General features: G+C 42.8%; 1 protein-coding gene across 3 annotated transcripts in view; it reads right to left on the bottom strand.

Moving 5' to 3' along the window:
• The window catches only part of reep3b (receptor accessory protein 3b), a 37,411-nt gene extending 16,883 nt beyond the window's left edge, over positions 1–20,528 (bottom strand). The window contains exons 1-4 of one of the 3 annotated variants that reach the window (XM_053639148.1): positions 19,311–20,528; positions 18,753–18,788; positions 15,935–18,608; positions 215–287 (exon numbers count right to left, since the gene is read on the bottom strand). In XM_053639148.1, the coding sequence (XP_053495123.1) occupies positions 215–287; positions 15,935–15,966 (105 nt within the window). In that variant the 5' untranslated portion in view covers positions 15,967–18,608; positions 18,753–18,788; positions 19,311–20,528. Of the gene's footprint in view, positions 1–214; positions 288–602; positions 5,279–15,934; positions 18,609–18,752; positions 18,789–19,310 lie in introns of those variants that run through there. The other 2 variants (XM_053639149.1, XM_053639147.1) reach the window with 2 other exon arrangements.
• Positions 20,529–22,301: the final 1,773 nt, after the last annotated feature.

Genomic DNA, 22,301 nt, shown 5'->3' with positions numbered 1-22,301 from the left:
CGTATGGTTCGACTGCAAAGTGATTCGACACTCATTCAGACTTTATTTTTTTTTTGCTTTTTGGTTCATTTAAGTATGTATAGTGTGAAAACAAACGCAAACAAATAGCAAACAAAGCAAAAGAGTCCATTTCGCTCTGACTCGGACTCAATAGGACAGTCCAATGTGCGCTAAAGCGAGTCACCGTAACTGACTCGATGAGGCATTTACTTACATATTCTTTTACGTTTTTGGTTTTCACTGCTTTGTAAGAGTAGTACGCCGGGTACAGGGTTCCAAACAGCAGCCTGTGAAGGAAAAAAGAAAGAAATATTAGTTTCTTCGCATGACCAATTGCCTGTCAGAAGTACAAGTGATGGCTATGTTTACAATAAATGATCCTTCCAGCCAGCCGCTCGGTGTCCCTTGTGCTATTGAGAGCCACCCACTGAATTTCCTCCCACTGACTGTATTCACAAGATAAACAAAGAGTTCCTTTTCACCTCTCTGCTGAAAGCAGCTAAAAAAATAAACTATAAAAAAAAACAAACCATAACACAACATCGCACACATTGGGGGAGTGAGCGGGAGAGAAAAGAAAAAGAAAGAATCTGAAAGAATACCTAACATGAAGCATAAGATCCAGCTCATATGGCTCAGCCTGGTGCGGTATGGGTTCAGCTGATCGGAGATCAGCTCCACAGAGAGCAGATGGGCCCGGAGCCAGACTTTCATCTGGAGGCTGCAGCTCTCGAGTCTCATTTACTGCGTTCCACTCGGCCAAGTTTGCGGCCGAGCCTGCGGAACAATGCATGGTGGAACGTGCCAGAGAAAGCAGCCCCCTCTGCCCCACCCTCCCCCTTAAAGCTCCTCAGCACCATTTAGCAATTATCACACGGTGTGCAGTTTCCCTGCTGCACCCACAAACCGTCTCCTTTTTCTACGGGGATATAATAACAGCTGGATGGGAAATGTTCATTATTACTGTTGGGCTGATGCAGAAATTTCTGTTGATAATTACAACAGAAACCGATTATTCATGCTTTCATGCTGAGTAAACATATTAGCGTTGTCCGGTTAAAAACCGTAAAACATATGGATGACAGAATCGCAGTGATGCCACAAAATGTTACAAGCTACAGCGAAAGAGAAACACAGCAGTGTGTTAGAAGATACATCATCCCGGTTGCGAGTGTGTCTTATAAGGCACATTTTGTTGTGCTATTTGAATTGCTTTTTTAAGATTCATTTTGGACGTATCTATTTTTATTTGTTATTTGGAATGTTACTTTTTGGTTCAGTTCGGATGTACATCTTGTGCATCGACGCTGAGGTCAACCATCGCCTGTGGAGCCTACGCCAGACTCGGGTAGAGTCTTCGAAGACAGAGCCATAAAGCTTCAAACAAAACTCCCGGACTACAAAGCCTTTGTCTTCCCCACCCTGTTGTATGGACCCGGGTCACAGACCACCTACAGCAGGCACCCGAGAGCCCTGGAACACCAAAGACCCTTACGAAAGATTCTGAGGATCAGCCTGGAGGACAGATGCACCAACATCAGTGTTTAGGAGGAAGCTTACATGACCAGCATCACCCCGATAATGCAGTACCAACTCTGATGGACAGGCCACGTCATCCGCATGTCCAACGCACATCTCCCCAAAACAGATCCTGTACTCCCAGCTGAAGAAAAGACAGCGAGCCACTGAAACATTAGCAGGACAACATCAAGACAATTCTGAAGAAATTCCATATGACATCTAGCAACTGGGAACACACTGTACTGGAGAGGCGCTCCTGGAAGAAATTTGTGCTGGAAGGAGGAGCTGCACGTCATGAAATAGAACTCCACTGTGCTGCAGAGACAAAGTGACCGCTTCGCAAGGAGAAAGAAGAAAGAAAAGAAAAAACGGCTCAACCACCACAACTCTCCCCTGCCCACACTGCACCAAAGTACATGCATTTGGAGATCTTTTTCAATCCCTTGCCAGACTCCTAGACATCCACAATCTTTTTTTTTTTTTCCCCCCTGAAGGCCTTTCAGAATTCTTTAGATCTTGGCATGAGGACACACCTCAGTAACAAAGGGAACACCAGACACTAGATATGAGAGGGGTACAAATAAGACCGCTTCCACCTGCACTCCCTAAGCAGGTTCTCATCACTGGCACCCAATCTTCAACCCCTGATTCTAATTATATGGATTTCAAGGTGTGATAAATGTAGGGGTGTACATACTCCCCCCCCCATGTGACCGATCTGTTTTTTGTCCATTTAAATTGTGAAAATTACTACAAAACATCAATTTGATGTCACTGATAGAGGGCATCAACTTTATTAATAGGCACTGTTTCAAAAAGGATCAGAAGTTTGCTTGTCCAAATATGTCAAAAAAAAAAAAAAAAAGGCACAACAATTTCCATACGGTGTACTTATTGTTTCATTTCAAAGTTTTAAAATGCTTAAAAAAAGACCATATCATCAAAATAAAAACTTCTGTCCTATTGTAAAAGTTAATTCTTTACAGTTTGGCTGTGATGATTTTCCAGAAGTAGATTAGGATATAAATGTAGTGGTAAGGCTCTACAAGTCTTTCAAATGGAAATGAATCTATAAATGTGATTTTCTTCCTTTTATTTTTGCCTTCACTACTAGGGCTGGGCGATAAAACGGTATCAGTATTTATCGACGGTACACTTCTATCGGTAAAGATTACAATGCTCGAGAAAATGTAAACAGACATGAAGCTTGGTTGCATGAACAACCCTCAAGCGTGCGCTGTCCCTGGATCATAAACAGCCTATCATATGCCTCGATAAAGGTGTGCGCTACGAGGGACAAGCAAACAGCAGATAAGTTGCGTATCTGTGGGGTTCGGTTGCGTCATCGCCATGTGACGTCACAACACATGTGAAAATGAGCTCAGAGCCTGCTGAGGAGACTGAATAAATAAAAATTTTTTAAAAAAAGGACGTGTCAGCTCACCAGTATGGCAGTTTTTTTTTTTAGGTTTCTTTTCGTCTGATCAACATCAGAACACCATTGTGTGTAAGCTTTGCACAAAAACAAACAAACAAACAAACCATGATTCCCAGCCATGTACGGACAAACAAGCTGCGAGAGACTTGTAGTGCGCGTGCGCAGTGCTCCACATGAACTACGGGGAAGAAATGTGACGTTTTGCCGCTTTTTGTGATTTCTGTTAAAACGTCGTCTCCGGGGAGGACAGCGGGAGTCCTCAGAGCAGGAGCTCGACGGAGAGAGCACGGTGTTATCCGCAAGTGTTAAAGTGGACGTTTTATACGAAGCTAGGCTAACTATGCTAACAGGCTGAGCACAAACCAGAGTACCAGGAGTCCCATTCTGCGCTATAACGTGATGCTGATCTCCCTTAAAGTTTGCTTTGATTTGTTCGACGTTTACACTTTCACATTGCGCACATTCTGTAACGTTTTATTTATTAACTTCAAGAGTTTCTTTAACACTTATTTAACCTTCATACAAGATATAAGAGAAGATATTTCTTCACATTCTATTTTATAACTAATATTATTTGTGGTTTGTGGATACAGAATAATATGAAACACTATATCGTGATCATTTTTTGAGCTGTACCACCCAGCCCTATTCACTACAACTTTATGTGTAGCTGAGATACACACACACACGCATTATAGTATAAACTTGTTAAGAACACATACACAAAAAAAAAGCATATCAGCGGCATTATCCCAGAATGCATCCTGGTGCGTCCTCATTTTTTCCTCGGCATGGGCATAAACATCGGACAGAAATGAAACGAGGGGAGTAAACAAGGGGTGAGCAGGTAATAACAAATCAAGGTGCGGAACATGATGAAAGATGAGGCGTTCGGGGCCGGGAGCGCTAATCAATGTAGCACGGACAGATGAAGAAAGCCTGGAACACAAAGAAAAGAAAGTCGTCGCTCTGCGCTCGCTTTAGCTAGGGATCAAACCTAAGCGTCTCCCGCCTAATGATGGTGCCCTTAGAAACCTCTGCAGCGCTCCGAGTGTAACGTGACTGAAACGGATTTTGAGTAGTCTCACTCAAGCCTGCTCCGAGGCAACCTAGATACAGTGGTCTAATGTGAGGACATTGGTACTCAGCAGCATCGCTACCAGAAATATACCTGGCAGCTCAGCATGGTCTAAAAACACCGGCCTGTCAGTTATTCATAAAGTGACTCGGTGTAATTAGATACAAAAGGACCTCATGAACCTCACCGGTACCAGGCCTATGTGCATTCATTCTGGTGTGTAAGAAAATCCATGTACTCTAATCCCAATTAAAGACTGCAAGCTACAAATATATAAATATATACGAATGGGAAACGATGAATATATTAGAACATGCTTGTTAACAGCAGCGGTATCTAGGACATGAAAACATGCTTGTTTCTCTGATGAAACGGCTTCACGTCGTCGGCTGCTGTGGGCGAAGTTAGCCTTAAGCTTATGATGAAATAGCAGGACAGGATACAAGCAGCCATGATAACACGTTATGAAATAGATGCTTTCCAAACTGCCTGTAAGACCTCTTGGCACTTGCTTGAGCGAATGTACCGAGCTCAGATGCGTATAAGGGGGAAGAAAGAAAGGGGGGGAAAAAAACTTCCCCCGGTCGTCGGTTTCATGGCGCACATCCACAGATCCACCTTGGCAGCGGTTTATTTTGCTGTTGCTATAGAAACAACAGAGCCGCGGGGTTCCGACAATGGTGTTTGGTTTCCAGTGCGTACGCGCGCGCACACACACACACAAACACACACACACATCCAACCAGCAACGCAATTTTAACGTTCATGTATCTACGACGTGCTTTAATATGGTTCCTGGGGTTAATAACGGGGTATTTTCCTCACTCGCTTGAAAAAAAGAAAAAGAAAAAAAATCGACAATCAGCTTTCAGTGAGAATTTATTCCACCTGAATGGCATCTGAACAAAGGGACGTTTTTTAACAACACTTTGCCACCCAAGACTTTTCTGCCATCTTGCAGTTATGTAATGACATGATTAGACTTTTTAAATTTCATTCTCGTACACGGTCCACGATCGAATCCGAGCAGAGAGCGGAACGCTCTTAAAAGGCGCAAAAGATTTTCCACCCATCTGACAGAAGTCATTCCAGCTGCGGATGCTGTTCTTTCTTTACGTGCAGGTAACATGATTCAGACCAAGCATGCATGCACACAAGGAGCGTTTAGAGTCAGTGTTACCATAGCAACAAGTATCTTTCACAGTGTAGTAATTACCCACTGCTAGTCAGCTGGATTTCCGACCCCACCTCCCCCCCCGGCCCCCGCCGACACCACTGCAATGTTTTACCTGACAAGGTTCAAAGCTAGCACGTGTTTCCTTTGAGATCTGTGAACCCGGCCACCACATCTTTCCAAAACTGCTGCGCATGCTGTGTCACAGGGCAACTGAACACACTCACGCTATCATAGATCGGATTAGAGCTGCAACAACTAACCAATAAAATCGATTAGGAAAATCGCTGCCAACGAATCTCATTGTGGATTAGTCGGTCTACGCGCGGTACGAGGGAGATTTACTCACTACGTTACTTCTGTTCCGAAAACACGCCTCGGAGAGTAAATACTAAAATTGTGTCCCGAATGACATACTATACACTTACACTATATACTCTACCGTCTAGTGTATGAATTTTAGAACGGTATCATCATCATCTCAAATATAACACTAGCGGGTTTTCTACTAACAGGAAGTAGAAGCCGTTTCCTAGTCGACGTCGCATGACGTGATGTCGCGCCGCTAGCTTTAGCGGATACCCAGAGTCACCGATAATGACTTTCTTCAGTTTACTGTTTATGTCAATGTTACCTTTTATTAAAAAAAAGTAATGCATAAACACTATTATATAATATAAACTAATATATAAGTTTATAAATATTTATGCATTATTTTTTATGGATGCACAATAAGCACAGAATTAAACTACAGTCCTAAATGAATAATATATATTCTGGTGTGTGTGTGTGTTGGGTTCTTTTTCAGTCTTATATAATTGGACAAGCAGTTGTGTAAAGTTTTAGTCTGAAGTTTATATCTGTAACACTCAGTTTGTGGACTTTATTTTAAATAAATTTGGTGTGGGGGAGGGGGGATGGGCTTTAGCGTGTGCTGTTTAATGTGGTCCAGACATGTTTTTTTTTCTTCATTTTTACCTTTATATCCTTATCTGTAAACGTTAGAAATTCATGGCAGTATTTCCATTTTACATAAAGCCTCATCCTGACAGCAGGTGAGTCTCCGTTAAACTTCACTGAAAGAGCACGAATCCACATATATGCATCAATCAGCGCACAATAGAAAGGAAGCGCAATAACTCGGACTAAAATATTCATTTGGATCAAATATGTTGTTTGATGCGATATTTAGAAACAAAATTCATTGTGTTTGTTTATGAGAGCTGTAACTAATGGGGTTAGAAATGTAATTGTATATGAATGTAAGCAGTGTCGTACATTTACAGAATAAAGAAACGTGCTACTGTGTTCAGATGAGTGAACGTGTGTGTTACTGCAGAACATTCAACCTCGTACCAGTTAACACTTAGTTTGTGCTTTTGTTTGTGAAATAAAGTTTTTTTTTTTTTTTCAAAATAGAGAGGATAAAAACCGGGCTTTTAAACCAACTAATCGATTAATCGAAGAAATAATCGGCAGATTAATCAATTACTAAAAGAATCGGTTTGAGGTGTAATGAAACATAGCTTGTGTTACAAAAACAATAGCTTGGTTTTACATGAGCGTGGAAATTGGCCTGTTTAATCACCACAACATTAATTACCGACATTCGTCATACCCATTCTATGCCATAGAAGTCAACAAGGGTGGAGCAAAAAAAAAAAAAAAAAAAAAAAAAAAAAAAAAAAAAAAAAAAAAGAATTGCCACATTAGAATCGACACAATGCATAGCCTTCAACCCTCACTCACATCATCGTTCTGCTCGGTGTTTTCGCTGCCTCGCTCGCCATTGCTGTGTTTACAGTTAAAACAGTGGGAGAGAACAGGACCTGGGAAGAAATGTCTTTTCCAATAATGACATGTCTAGGGATAAAGAAACAAAAAGGCCTCTCACTATCTAAACGGAGAAAAACCTGTTTGTTGGACGTTTACATTAGCAAACCGGAAAAGAATGCTGCGTTAGTCATGCCTTCTTGAGTCAAAGTTACATTGCGGACAAAAGATGAATGACTTTGCTACACCGAGTCAAGTGGGAGCGACCGCGTCGTCATCAACGGTTAGAAATTCCTGACAAATTAGTTACTATTTGGCAAAACGACATCAAATGAATCCGATTAAAAGTACATACGGTCAATGCCTTTGCCCTATTCTACCCCCGAACTATCTCCGACTACTTCACGCCAGCATCGCCAGCGTGGTCAAAGATACTCAACGTGTGTCACGTACACATGACGTCATTATGGAGGAAAAATCCCGGAGGCTGGTTGTGAATCGGCTGCAATCTCTAGCATTAACATTTAGTTGTTATTTTTTTTAAAAACACCACCACATTAACGAGGTCAGGAATGCTTGCCTGGAGTCAAGACTGTAAATAAACTAATCATGAGCGACACTAAGCTATATAAATTCCATGTGCTCCTCAATTTCTTAACGTAAATCTCTGTTCATGGTTTGATAGTGAAGACATTCATGACTTTATCTGTTTGGTGAGCCCGGATAAGTAAAACTAGGAGATATCGGAGAAAGATGTTGTTGCGCTGCAAGTCAGACAGCAGGTTATTAAAGTTCATATAGGATACAAAACAAAACACCACACGCTTCTTTGGATCAATCTTAGAGCTGCAGACGGCATGTTTTTCGACAGAGATTTAAATGGTCAGATTTGATAGTCAGAATCTATCATGATGTCCACCTGGTTCCAGGTACTCTCCCAAGCCTATTATGGCCTGACATTGTGGACATACCAAGTAATTTGTTAGAATACAAAGTTCCTACAGGTTGTGCCAGTACACAAGTGTGGTCAGTCAGATCGCAGGCTTCAATATTTTGTAGCTTGTGGCTGGAAAGGTATACAAAAAGATATCGTCGTGGGTTGTGGGTAAGCATATGAAGCTAATGATAATAATAATGTCAGTACATTTGCACTTGCTACTTACTTATTCAGTGCAAGAAAGCAAAAGTGAGCAATAAGGCTCACTAACCTTCATGATGCATATTAGGGCTGCAACAACTAATCGCTAAAATCGATAATTAAAATAATTGTTAGTTTGCCCTAATGCACACGTATCAGAATATTTTGTTTAATTGCCTGAGGTTTTGCTAGCAACATTTCTTCATCTACATTAAAAAAAAAAAAAACTCAATTCTTACTGTTTTCGTCATTTAGAAAGAATGAACGAAAAAATATATATATTTTAAATAGATTGAAATAAGTAACTGATTGGATGCTACAGTGACCAGGGATGGTTTTATAAAACAGACACCTGCCCATACTTGCAGGCAAGTTCCTGAAACGTGTTAGATGAGGTCACGACATCACAATATCAATTGCATATCCTCCAGCCCTACAAGAAAGCGAAGAAGGTTCAATTCTTTGCCTAGAGCAGAGTGGCTTCAGGTGAGAAACGAAAAGCGGTGTGGAAATATTACGGCATGCCCCTTCGCGTCTGGTGTAAAAGGGATTTAAGAACGGAGCAACTGATTAAGCACAACGTATGAGAGCCTGTACTTCAGAAAGAGTGGCTGAAGAAGCAGAAAAGAGAAACTGAGAACCAAGAAAATGAATGTAGTCCAAATAGAGAGCAGTGGATTGTAATATGAGGAAGAGTCAAGACAAGCTGTAGACCAAACAGGAAGAGGTGTGTGTGTTTTGGTGGGGTTGATGGTCTGTCGTGTCCATTCCTGGAGGAGCCTCTTGAGGCAAAATTAAAACCATCACGGACAAATTTTGTGGTGTTATTTGAAGTGTTTTTTTTTTTTTTTTTCAATTCATTTTGGACGTCTCTATTTTTATGTCATTTAGAATGTTACCTTTTGGTTCAATCTGAATGTACATCTTTTATTTACTTTAAAGCTCTGCAATAATTTACTTTGAGTGTTACGTTTTCATTCAGCATTAATAAAAAAAAAAAAAAAAAAACACAAACAAAAAAAAAAACTATCAGCCGATTAACTGGGTATCGACCGGTACTGCCAAACCTAGCGATCTGTATCAGTAAAATCCACTATCGGTCGACCTCGAATACAAAAGTTATCATCACTTTTATCCCATCATGAAACATTTCTTTCCTGATGTGGGAGTGGTCTCTTCCAGGATGACCCCGCCCCCATCGACAGGGCACAAGTGCTCGCTGAACGATTTCATCTGGATGAAAATGATGAAAATCATATGCTACAGCCTTCACGGTCGCCAGATCTCGATCGGATCCGACACCTGTGGGAGATTTTGGAGCGACGTGCTCTGAAACACAATCATCAAAACACCAACTGAGGAAACATCTTTTGGAAGAACGCTGTTCGGTGCTTCAGCGCCGTTCCAGAGACGTGTAGAATCTGTGCACGGTGGTGCCGACTTATCGTCTTACTCACTAAGGCACTTGGAGTTTGCCTATAATTTGTCACGACTCTATAGCTGGGAGAATAAAGTGTCTAGTTGCTTTATAAGGCGAGAGCAGACACAAGCAGCACTGTAAGAGGATGGATGAAGAGAAGTACAAACGCAGGAGAAACGTCGTGACTTGTTTTTGCTTCGAGAGATTTCCAGCCTGATTTTAGCAAAATTTACAGCCAGGAAACAAGTCTAGACATCTCCCAGCTAATGAGAGACTTTAGCAGTGCCTTAAGTTTAACATGGCCTTAACTTGATTTGCGAGACTCTGCAAGCTGCATTTTTAGAAGAGGATCCCACTGAGGTGGTCGACATTTTCTTACAATACACGATATTAAACTGTACTCATATATACTAAAAAAAAAAATCAGTTTTAAATGTTGTACATATTACGCGTTGTACGGAATATTATCTCCCAAAATAACAGGTGGTTTCGTGTAAATACCGGTAAGAAACTCTAGCAAGAGACAGAGACACATGCAGCCATTTACTATGGACGTGTGTGCCACAGAGCCAGTTTTCTGAGTGAGTGAGTTTTCTCAGTGGAAGTCAAAAATAAAAAGACATGAACCGTGTACACCCACAAGCGACAACAGTGACGAGAGACAAACTACAAGCTAGTGTGGATGTAGGTTGATGATGTCCGAGCCAGAAAGTAAAGAGTTACACCCCACACGAGACGGTTTTCTGGATCGGAATGATACAGTAATGGAATATAATCGCTGCTTAGGCACACATTATATGCTATTAAGCTATAAAGGGCAGCCAGACGCACGCTGAGGACTTAGACTACGAGCAGTCCGACTGCCTCAACGACCTCTCAGATATTACGGCTTTGACGTACATAATCACCAAATATGAAATGGTGCTCTATGAGAGATAAGGAAACATTCGTGTGTGCTCTCAGCTCTGAAGTCACTGCCCATTAGACGACTTTATATCAAAGCTGTATGCGAGTTCTTCTCTCTTATTACTGGAAGCTTTGCTCAAACATGTGTCCAGTGACGGCCTGCGAAACGTTACGCCGGGGCCAAAACACTACAACTCGCACGGCTCCTGCTCCAGATAAATAAATGTGCCGCACATCACCGGTTGTTCCCACCGAGCTTTTCTCCCTGGAGGAAACGGACCCCGCCGAGCGAGTTCTTGAAACAATTTCTGCAAAAAGCAGAACCTCGCAGTACGCAGCTGCAAAAACACGACTGTCAGACGGACCTCCACTTTCTGCTTTAGGTCAACTCAGAGTTTCCTGCTAAGAAACACTGACGTGCTCCACCCACTCGGCCTAAGCCAGATGGAGGTTTGTAATGAACTAAAGCTACGGAGCCAAAGTGCCTCTGCTCCGACATCTGGTTCGACTCACAATCCTGGACCTGGGTTTTCCCCTAAAAAGGCAAAAGAGGAACAAAGAGAACGTAGACCTGTTTGGCTTTACGGTTCGATCACATGGTTGCAACGTAATAGAAAAAATCCTAGCCTACGCCTTAATTGTCAAGGCATTAAGCTCACGCGAATGCTGTGTGCTAAGGATATTCACCAAGTAGATGTCTTTAATAAAGCTCTTATTATGCAGAGGCTGTGCGTGACGAGAGGCCGCAGCTTTCATTACCACAGAGAACAGCACAGACTAAAATCAAACCTCCTGTCACATTAGCCAGATTTTCTCATCGTAACCCGATTGCGTTGTTGAAATCTGAAATCAACCAGCAAATGAACTGGCAGTTTGCTGCACTCCTAGCAGTCAGTTACATACAGAATTAAATACAAACAAAACAAATCCCTCAATAGCTTCTATAGTTTTAGAAATAATATCGAAGCTGACATAAGAATGGCTTGAAGTGACTGGTGAGCTGGCACTTCCCCCAAATGAATCCCAAGAAACAGGTTGGACTAAACCTGTAACCATGCAGCGAAAGGAAGACGAAAGGTAATACAGGTTCGAGATGATGAGCAGTGCCGGCAGATTTACAGAGTCGCTCAAGGCTCTCTGAGGCACCTGTAATGATTCAGAATGGAAACAATGCAAACGGGTCCTGTACTCGTTTCACACTACCGTTTCACCGTCGATCAGGAAAAGCAGCATATATTAATCACAGTGTAAACAGAAATGACTTGACGCCCAGGCTTATACAAAATCAGTCTATCGAACGTGACGTACAAATACTGTGGTGAGGAAAAAAAAAGGTAGCAACGTGAGCTCGGCGATGAGACTGGAGACTTTTGAAGTACACTGTATTAAAACTTGAAATAGAAACATCTTTAAAATGTTTCATTTTCATAGAGTTCTTAATACTGAAGGACGGAAACAGCACCAGTACTAGTACTACAAAGAGCCGTAAGCACTTAGTGCTTGGACCCCTAAAACACTCCAAACGAAAACGAGAACAAAGACTGTGTGCTCGACCCTGTAATAGTAGAAGAAGAAAAATGAGAAGGAGGAAGAACAAGAGAAGGGGGGGGAGGAGAAGAAGAAAAACGAGGAACAAGAAGAGGAATACAAGAGAGAACTGGAAGAAGGAGAAGAAAAAGAGCAGCAAAGATCCACAAGCCCCCCAAAAAAAAATCCTACAGCAAACATGAGGGTTCCACACACTATATGCTCATAATAATAATAATAATAATAAATAATAATAATAATAATTCAGTCCCTCCAGGATTTCACAACCATCGAAATGAACGCAAAAGCAAGCAAATTCCACAATATTCAGAGGAGCTTGCAATTTTTCTAAATTACCACAGATTTGGGCCAAGACGTGTCATGTAACGTCATCACAGCACGCATTCAGCCAAAGCCCTCTTCGATTCACGTGTCGAACGTGAGCACAGCTAAAACAAACAACACAGCAAAAGGCCGTGCAAAACTATTTTGTGCAACTGCGATTTCACAAACTCAAGTAGCTTTCCACAATTTTTTTTAAAAGCTGCAGCAAAATCGAGCATTTTTGGTCGCAACAATCACAAAATCAATCCTGTATGGGCTGAATAACAACAACAACAACAACAATAAACAATAATAATAAGAGACGCACCGATACTAAATTTCTCAGCCGATACGGATAACCGATTATTCAGAGTGATGTCAGCCGATACAGATAGTTCTGCCTTTTATACCTCCTTATAAATGAATAATAATTAATTCCACAACTCTGAAAGAAATGCAAATAAAAACTTTATTCTCTCCATTTCAACAAGTTGTTTCACAGTGACTGGTCTCATAAACAGAAAACACATTACTCTAATTAACATTGACACGAACACAATTCTGAAGATTAAAGTAAGATTTCTTAACTCATTGAATGTTATTAATTCATATTAACACTGAATTGTAAAAAACCTCCTGTTAGTCTCACATTCACTCACCACAAACACAAGCATTTCTACTTCATCACTGAACATCGAACTGGTAAAATATAATATCAACTTTTATATATTAACTGGATATGAAATATACTACTCTACAAATATATTTTTCTGTACATACACCTTTCCTTCAATTCATCTTCATTTAAATCTGTCAGCGGTGTACTGGCGCTTTAATTCAGGGCGATCAGCACGGCAAAAAGAATAAAATTTTGACTTGCGCCGAAACTCCTTCTTCACTGCTGCAGCGTCCGGTGTAAAATTTTAGCAGTGCAGAGTTTACAGAGATTACAAACTGCAGTTTTGTTGTCATTCCATACAGCACAAAATCGATGTGTTTTCCCACCCTCTTTTTTTATTGACAGGATATAATCGGCCCTGATTATTGGGTGTTTTTAAACTATCGGCCGATAGCGTGGAAAATTGGCCTTTATTGGTCTATACCGATTATCGTCCGATACATCGGTGCATCTCTAATAATAATAATAATAGTAACAACAACAAGACAACCAATAGCCTGTTTGTCAAGAAAAGACTTAACTGAAAAAGTTAAGTAATGTAAAAGTTAGAAATGTAAAAAAGTTTCAACATGAACCATTGTGTGTTTGACTCAATTTCTCCCCTGAACGTGTGAAAGAACAGGCCTTTGTTCGGTTCATCTGCTGCGCACCACTTTCATATTTCCCGATGTCACTCGATGTTATCTCGATGATTTATTAGCACTCGCACGTTTACAGCATTTGGCAGACTGCTTTATCCAGAATGACATGAAAGACAACTGAAGTGAATGAGCACAGAATTCTTAACTTGTGAAAAGAAAAAAAACAAAAAAACAACATGCCTTCACAACATCTAGCCAAGTCCAGAACACTCTCGAGGAGGCACGTGTGTCTTTGTCAAAGGCTGCGTCCGAAACCGCATACTTACCTACTACACAGCAGGCGAAAAGCAGCATGACAGATCGGTAGTATGTCCGAATTCTAACTATGCGAGAAATACCCGGGTGGCCCACTGTTTCCAGTGCGATTTTGTAGTGTGCAACCGATGGACACTAAGCGAGTCAAACAATCCCACAATGCAACGGGACTGGTGCGGATGAGCTCGGGGGGAAAATGCGGAAGACAGTGTCGGCTCTTTTTAAGTATTAAACCTTGATTAAACGGGACTTGTTTAACAATACCCGAATAAATCGTCCACTTGTTTAAGATGTTTGTGTTTATGATGACGTCGTAGGTCACATGACTATGTACATGGCGGATGTAGTATGTCCGGGATTGTAGTCATCAATATGTGTGTATTATTAGTAAGTACTGCCTCGAATACAGTACATACCGTCATAGTATGCGATTTCGGACACGGCCAAAGTCTACGATCGAGAGCTAACTTTATGAATGTAAATACAGACGGTACAAACTGAAGATACAACCCACTGGTAACACTCAAGAACAGAAAGGCCAAATTAGACTTGCTAAAAACATTTAATCTAATCTGACCAGCTCTGATGCAAGATTAACGTGTACCAGAATGATGGGAAGAGAGGAGTATGGAGGAGGAAAGGAAGGGCTCACGATCCAAAGTATACCACATCATCTGTCAAACATGATGGAGGAAGTGTTACGGCATGGGCATGTATGGCTGCGATGGAACTGGGTTACTGGTGTTTATTGATGATGTGACTGCTGACAGAACTTTCCAGAGTGTTAAAGTGCACCTATTATGGTTTTAAAGGTCTCATAATAGATTTATGTGCATCCCTGGTCAAAAAACAGTTTAATGCGCTCGTAATTTAAACTGCAACATTACCTTTTTTCCCCCCTCAGTGTCACAAACGACTCGTTCAATGATCCGTTCTAAAGGATTCATTCTAAACTCCTTTCGGAGAGCATACTCTGCTCTGATTGGTCAGATGTTCCAGTCTGTTGTGATTGATCTACCGCTGTCAGCAAACAGCCAATGAAGACCAGAGGCGGGGTTTTTGTTACAAACCTACGTAGGTTAGTACAGGAAGTAAGTCTGGAATTACTAATGACTCATTTCAGCTGTTCACAATCGGTTCCTTCTTTTGGGAGTCATTAACTCCGTTTGTCGTGCGCTTTGATTTTTTTTTAAACTTCGCAGCCATTTTTACATTCACAAACAGCTCTATAACGCACTACATGAAAGGTAATATCTGAAAAATCATAGTAGGTGCACTTTAAGAGTTAATGGCGTTGCTCAAGGGAAGGTTGGTAGTGCTGGGATTTGAACTTTTCTATTATAATTTTCTCTCTCGGCTGCTCAAAGTCGATATGAGCCACGAAGAGTCCATCTGCGGCCAAGCAGCACAACACGGGTTAAAACTCAAAACACACGACACGATGTAACCTTGTTACATGTGAACAGTAAAACATTCTTCAGATGAGTCAGTGTCTTATGATGAACAAGCTGAAGCACTATGTCTCTACATGTCTCTGTATGATCACTGTTCACACACACACACACACACACACACACACACACAAGAAGGGTGTTCAGTGTTAAAATTGAACACCTAACCTATCCCATGTCTCTTCACTGAGCTCACAGTATTTGTTAGGTAAAACAGAGCTTATGCAACACACCCAGAGCTGGTTATTTACTTGATGCGTGATGAGACACAGCCTTAAAGGAGCACTCAGCTAGCCAGCTAAGCGAACACAAACACACGCACAAAGACTAGCTTTTCTTCCCTTGAATGGCTTCTGAAGATATCTGTATTCGGTTATCAGACAAAAACACGCTCAAGGTGTTTCGATTTTAAACGAATAAACTGGCTCTCTGACAGAAGAAGCGGGCGGACCTCTGGCTTTGTAACGGAACTGTGAGAAGTTTATAAACGGTTTAGCGAAGTTAGCTAGCTAGCTAGCACAAGGGCGCAGATACACCTGCGTTTTATTTATTTCAAAATGATGATAATAATAATAATAATAATAATAATAATAATAAGTCAGGACTTACACCACGGCCCTCGATATGATCCACGACACCATGTTCCGTCAGGTCCCAGCAGGGCATGAGAAGGCAGATCCGGCCCGGACACACCACAGCAAGCTAGGCGGTTAGCTCTTAGCTTTATCCTAACACCTAGCGCGGGTTAAACGTCTCTTACAAGTTGGAAAGCTAATGTTCAGCTCATGTGATACATTATCTTAAACTCGACATTTCATCACGGAAGAGAAGAGTACAGCGTCGATAAATAACTCAATTTGTTTACGGCTCCTCGCGCTCTTTCTCCGAAGACGCTACCTAACCGACTCTGGGCGGAACAGCTCGCGCAGCAAGGTGCACACCGACCCTTCAGAAACGGTTTGATTTACTAGACCCCACCCCCGGCGCAAGGCGATTGGTCTATATACTGTGTTTACATGAATATCGTGCAGCGATTCGTTGAAAGACATGTTCATCAAAAAGCGTCATCGTGTTAGATCAGCGCCGTGCCAATGACTTCAATTACACGATTCAAATTAAAACATTCGTTTAACACGTATGGTGTATAGAAGGAATATTTTATATCCTTTTAATATAAACACGTAGCTTATAGAAACTAAATAAACATCATAAACAAATAACATAAACAGAGCGTATAGGAACGAAATAAACACATAGAGCCAGGTCCATAAGTATTTGGACAGTGACACAATGTTTGTAATTTTGCCTCTGTGCAACACCATCACAATATATCTGAAACGACCTACCTATCCATCTATCTATCGTTCTATCTACTGTTCTATCTATCTGTCGATCGCTCTATCTGTCAACCTATTTGTCCATGCAGTTTTGTCTATGAATTCAGACTGATACTCAGATTTATATTAAAAGGAAACTACCAGAATACTTGTTTCCACAGACTAGTTTCATTTCAGCTCAGAATAATATTACACCTTTTCCTTTATTGTACCGAATCTGCTAATGTTTCTTTTATACATATCAACCTGTTTAAGCATATATACACAAAATGATAGATATATGACTGGCGATGTAATCACATGGTACTTGTGTATATTTTCATATGCATATTACTGTTCCCTACTTGAGTTTGTAAATTGATATTGTTAAATAAATAAATACATACATACATACATACATACATACATACATACATACCAATTCTGGACTGTCTGATGTTGTATACCAAAATAAGAGCCCTCCATAACTGATGTGTTGGTTTGTCTATACATTTAGACAACCCTAAAAGAAAACTCCATGATTCCACAGACCAATTTCACCTCAGGATGATAGTATAGCTTCTCACAATGCCACTTACAGAATGACAAGACATTCTGATGCTGAATTTCCCATTTAAAAATGTTTAATGGCATTTACATTTTCTTTTCATATCTAGCCCCATTTTGTTTGTTATACTGAAAGGTCAAAAACAGGGACACAGATTGGAAGTATCATCCATCCATCCATCTTCTATACCACTTATCCTTTTCAGGGTCATGGGGAACCTGGAGCCCATCCCAGGGAGCATGGGGCAGGGTACACCCTGGACAGGGTGCCAGTCCATCGCAGGGCACACAATCACATACACACTCACACACCCATTCATACACTACGGACACGCCCATCAGCCTACCATGCATGTCTTCGGACTGGGGGAGGAAACGGGAGGAAACCAGAGTACCCGGAGGAAACCCCCACAACACGGGGAGAACAACACAAAGGCGGGAATCGAACCCCGACCCTGGAAGTGTGAGGCAAACCTGCTAACCACTAAGCCACCATGTGCCCTCAGAAGTATCAGCAATAATAATAAAAAAAAAACAAACAAAAAAGTTACTAAAAAGAAACAGCTGGAGGTTAATTGGCAGCAGGTCAGTAACATGATTTGGTATAAAAAAAAGAGTATCTTAGAGAGACAGAGTCTTTCAGAAGTAGAGATAGGCAGAGGTTCACCAATCTGTGAAAAACTACATCTACAATTTGTGGAACAATTTCAGAATAATGTTCCTCAATGTAAAATTGTGAAGACTATGAATATCTCATCATCTACAGTACATAATATCATCAAAAGTTTCAGACAATCTGGAGAACTCTGTGTGTGCAAGGGATAAGGGTGAAAATCAATATTGCTTGCCCGTGATCTTCAGGCCCTCAGACAGCACTGCATTAAAAACAGGCATGATTCTGTAATGGAAATCACTGCATGGACTCAGAAACACCTCCAGAACTCAGTGTATGTGAACACAGTTCGCATTGTCATCCACAAATGCTGGGTAAAGCTCTATCATGCAAATAAGAAGCCATATGTGAACATGATCCAGAAACGCAGCCGTCTTCTCTAGGCCAAAGCTCATTTAAAATGGACTGAGGCAAAGTGGAAAACTGTTCTGTGGTCAGACGAATAGAAATTTGAAATTCTTTTTGGAAACCATGGACGCAGCATCCTCTAAACCAAAGAGGAATAAAGAGGAGAGGGACCATCCAGCTTTTCATCAGCGCTCAGTTCAAAAGCCTGCATGTCTGATAGTGTAGGGGTGCATTAGGGCCTATGAAATGGGCAGCTTGCACATCTGGAAAGGCATCATCAATGCTGAAAGGTATATATAGGTTTGTGAGCAACATATTCTTCCATCCAGATTACATCCCATCTTTACTTCTGAGAGACTCTGCCAGGTTCCCCGTGACCCTGAAAAGGATAAGCGGTATAGAAGGTGGATGGATGGATGGTATTCCTTGTCTGCTCTGTGTGTGTCATTTATATTTGTAAAGTAAATAGTTCTGGTGTGTTTATGAATACCTGTAACTGAATTACATCATCATATTTATGTACCTTTGTGTTGCCTGGCAACCATTCTGCTAAACACTGCTGAAGAATGAAGAATTTTCGTTGAGTTTAGTAATTGAGTTTAATAGTTCAAATAGATAACAGAGAAACAAAAACACAAAAAGGAACAAAATGAACGCATAAAACACAGAAAGAAAAAAAATCATAGAATATAGTAAGAATAAACATATAGCATATTGAAAGAAATACATAACATATAGAACCAAGTATCAAATAACAAATAGGTAAAAAAAATAAACATAACATATAGAAACAAAAATTACATAACATATAGAAACAGAACAAACTCAGAGCATATAGAAACAAAATAAACCCATAAGAAATACAAACAAATTAAACCCATAGCATATAGAGACAAAATAAAATTAAAACATAGCACATAGAAACAAAATAAAGACATAGCATATAGAAACAAAATAAAGACAGAACATTTAGAAACAAAATAAAGACAAAGCATTTAGAAACAAAATAAAGACAGAACACTTAGAAACAAAATAAAGACAAAGCATTTAGAAACAAAATAAAGACACAGTGTTATGATACCTTGTTGGAGGCCAGCGCGGACGAACAGGACTAGAGTGCGGGGATGAAACACGGAAGACGAAACACGGAAGACAGCAGTAGGTCAGGCGAATGGGCGAACAATCCAGACTGGGCTAGGCAGGGAAACGTAATCCAAGTACAGGCGAAAACTCCAAAAACCGTAGAAATCCAAAACAATAGACACAGGCTTGGTGAACGTCAAAGGAAAGGCTGTAGAGCATTTACTTCACGAGGCGCTGAAGTTAACAAGGCCTTTTATAACCTATGATGCAGCACAGGTGTTAGCACTCAGTACTCCTCCCGCCCACGGGAGGAATTGGCCCCAGTCCTCCGGGTTGGTGGCACAAAAGGTTCAGAGGAATCTAGCGACTTCTTGGTTAGCCCGTTCTACCTGTCCGTTGGCCTGGGGGTGCTAGCCGGAGGTGAGATTAACAGTGACACCCATCTTCTCCATGAAGCTGGCCCAGACTCGAGACGTGAATTAGCAGGAGGGGGGCAAGATATAATCTCCGTGGTCCGCTCGGCTCTCAGGGCAGTGGATTCGTGACAGAGCATCGACCTTAGTGTTCTTTGCTCCTGCCTTTAGGATAAAGTAAACTGGAACCTGGAGAAGAACAGGGACCAGCGGGCCTGGCGGGGCGTGAGACGCTTGGCCGTCCTCAGGTACTCCAGGTTCTTATGGTTTGTATAGATAATGAACAGGTGGGTGCACCCTCCAACCAGTGTCTCCACTCCTCCAGGGCGAGTTTAACTGCCAGAAGTTCTCACTTCCCCACGTCATAATTGCGTTCCGCTGGCGACAACTTGCGGGAGAAGAATGCTATGGGGTGCAGCTTGGGTTTATCTCCGAGCCTCTGAGAGAGAATGGCCCCTACCCCTGCCTCAGAGGCATCAACCTCCATGACGAAAGGTCCGGAGGGATCAGGGTGTCTAAGGATGGGGGTCGTGGTGAAGGCCCACTTGAGCTTGTCCAGAGCCTCCTGGCCGGTTGGGGTCCAAAGGAGCTGCCTGGGCTTGCCATACAGGAGGGACATCAGGGGTTGTGCTATCTTACTGAAGTCTCGAATGAACCATCGGTAAAAGTTCACGAAGCCAAGGAACCGTTGCAACTCCCTGCCGGTTCGGGGCGTGGGCCATTCCACCACCGCTTGAATCTTGCGCTGGTCCATGGTGACCCCCTTCTGGCTAATGATGTATCCTAGGAAGGAGATCATTTGTTGGTGGAACTCACTTCTCTGCCTTTACATAAAGTTGATGTTGCAGTAGGCAGCGCAACACCTGCCGGACATGGTCGATATGCTCTTCCAGGGACGCCGAATACACCAGGATGTCGTCAATGTATGCGCTGACGCTCCTCCCCAGCATGTCCCTCAGGACGTCACTGATTAGACTCTGGAATACCGAGGGGGTGTTAGCGAGCCCATACGGCATGACCGAGTATTCGTAGTGCCCGGAGGTGGTGCTAAAAGCCGTCTTCCACTCATCCCCCTCCCGGATGCAGACCAGGTTGTACACGCTACGCAGGTCCAGCTTCGTGAAAATGGTCGCGGATCTTAACTGTTCAAAGGCTGCCGGAACTAGTGGCAGGGGATACCGGTACTTGACTGTCACTTGGTTCAGGCCCCGGTAGTTGATACACGCCCCCTCCTTTCTTTTCCACAAAGAAGAACCCGGCGGACACGGGGGACGTGGAGGGTCGAATATACCCTTGTTGGAGGGCCTCCTGAATGTATTCCTCCATGACTCGGTGTTCAGCTTGGGAGAGAGGGTACACACGACCCTGAGGTGGACTGGCTCCGGGAAGGAGACATGGGGCTCTCCACTGTCATTGCTGCCAAAGGGACCGCAGGGCCATTTAGGCAGTTGCTCAGGCAGTACAGGGACCATTGGGTAACCTGCTTGTCCATCCAAGAGACCTGGTGGTTGTGAAGCTCCAGCCAAGGTAGGCCGAGAATGACGGGGTGCCGGGCAGAGATTGTGATGTACAGGACGATGGTTTCGTGGTGGAGGGTACTAACTTGCAGTCTTAATGGCAGTGTGCAGTGGGATATGACATCCCCCCCATGGGGGACCCGTCGATGGACTGGATTTGACGTGGCTGGAGCAGGGGACGTACGGGGAGGCTGAGGTTCTGCGCCGTCTTCTGATCTATGAAGTTCCCGGCTGCTCCTGAGTCGATTAGCGCTGAAAGCACAAAAGACTGGCCTGAATGCTCTATTTTAACGGGTAACACAAATATATGTGGAGTGTGTAAATGGATTGAACTCACCATTTGGCGACGAGGTTGGCGGTCCGCGCTCCCCTCGGCTGGTCATGGTGTCTTGTGGGGGCACCGACGGACGAGGTGGGTGCCCTCGCCACAATAGAAGCATCGAGACTCACGATGTCGCCTCTCCCTCTCCTCCTTGCAGATCCGGGTCTGGCTGAGCTGCATGGGCTCGGCTGGGGGTGCTGGCTCTGGTGGCAGGGGACCCCACAGCGCGGGGCGGTTGGTTCAGCGGAGAGGGTCCAGCCATATTGCAAGGTCTATGAGGGCTTTGAGGGTGAGCTGTTCGCCTCGACATGCTAACTCTCTCACCAACTCGGGATTCAGCCCCTGATGGAACGCGATCTTGAGAGCCGGCTCATTCCACCCGCTCCGTGCAGCGATGGTGCGGAACTCCAAGGCATACTCCACCGCATCATGAGAGCCTTGTGATATTCATGAGCTCCTGGCCGGTCTCCCAGCTGTCAGGGGAATGATCAAAAGCACGTTGGAAGCGGGAGAGGAAGTCCACAAGCGAGGGTCTGGTACTGCCCCCTCGCTCCCACTCCGCCGTAGCCAAGGCCAGGGCGCGTCCGGTGAGGAGCTCCATGAAGTGCGTGACTTTATGGACTTCTGGCATCTCAGGGTAGCTCTCAAAAAACAACGAGCACTGTAGCAGGAAACCCTTACATCGTTCTGGCTCTCCAGCATATCTCACCGGTGTAGGTAGAGGTGGATAGTGCGCA

The sequence above is a fragment of the Ictalurus furcatus genome, chromosome 13, assembly GCF_023375685.1.
Source record: "Ictalurus furcatus strain D&B chromosome 13, Billie_1.0, whole genome shotgun sequence".
Classification (NCBI taxonomy): Eukaryota; Metazoa; Chordata; class Actinopteri; order Siluriformes; family Ictaluridae; genus Ictalurus; species Ictalurus furcatus.
The sequence above is the reverse complement of the archived record's forward strand: the minus strand, read 5'-3'. Positions and strand labels throughout refer to the sequence as shown.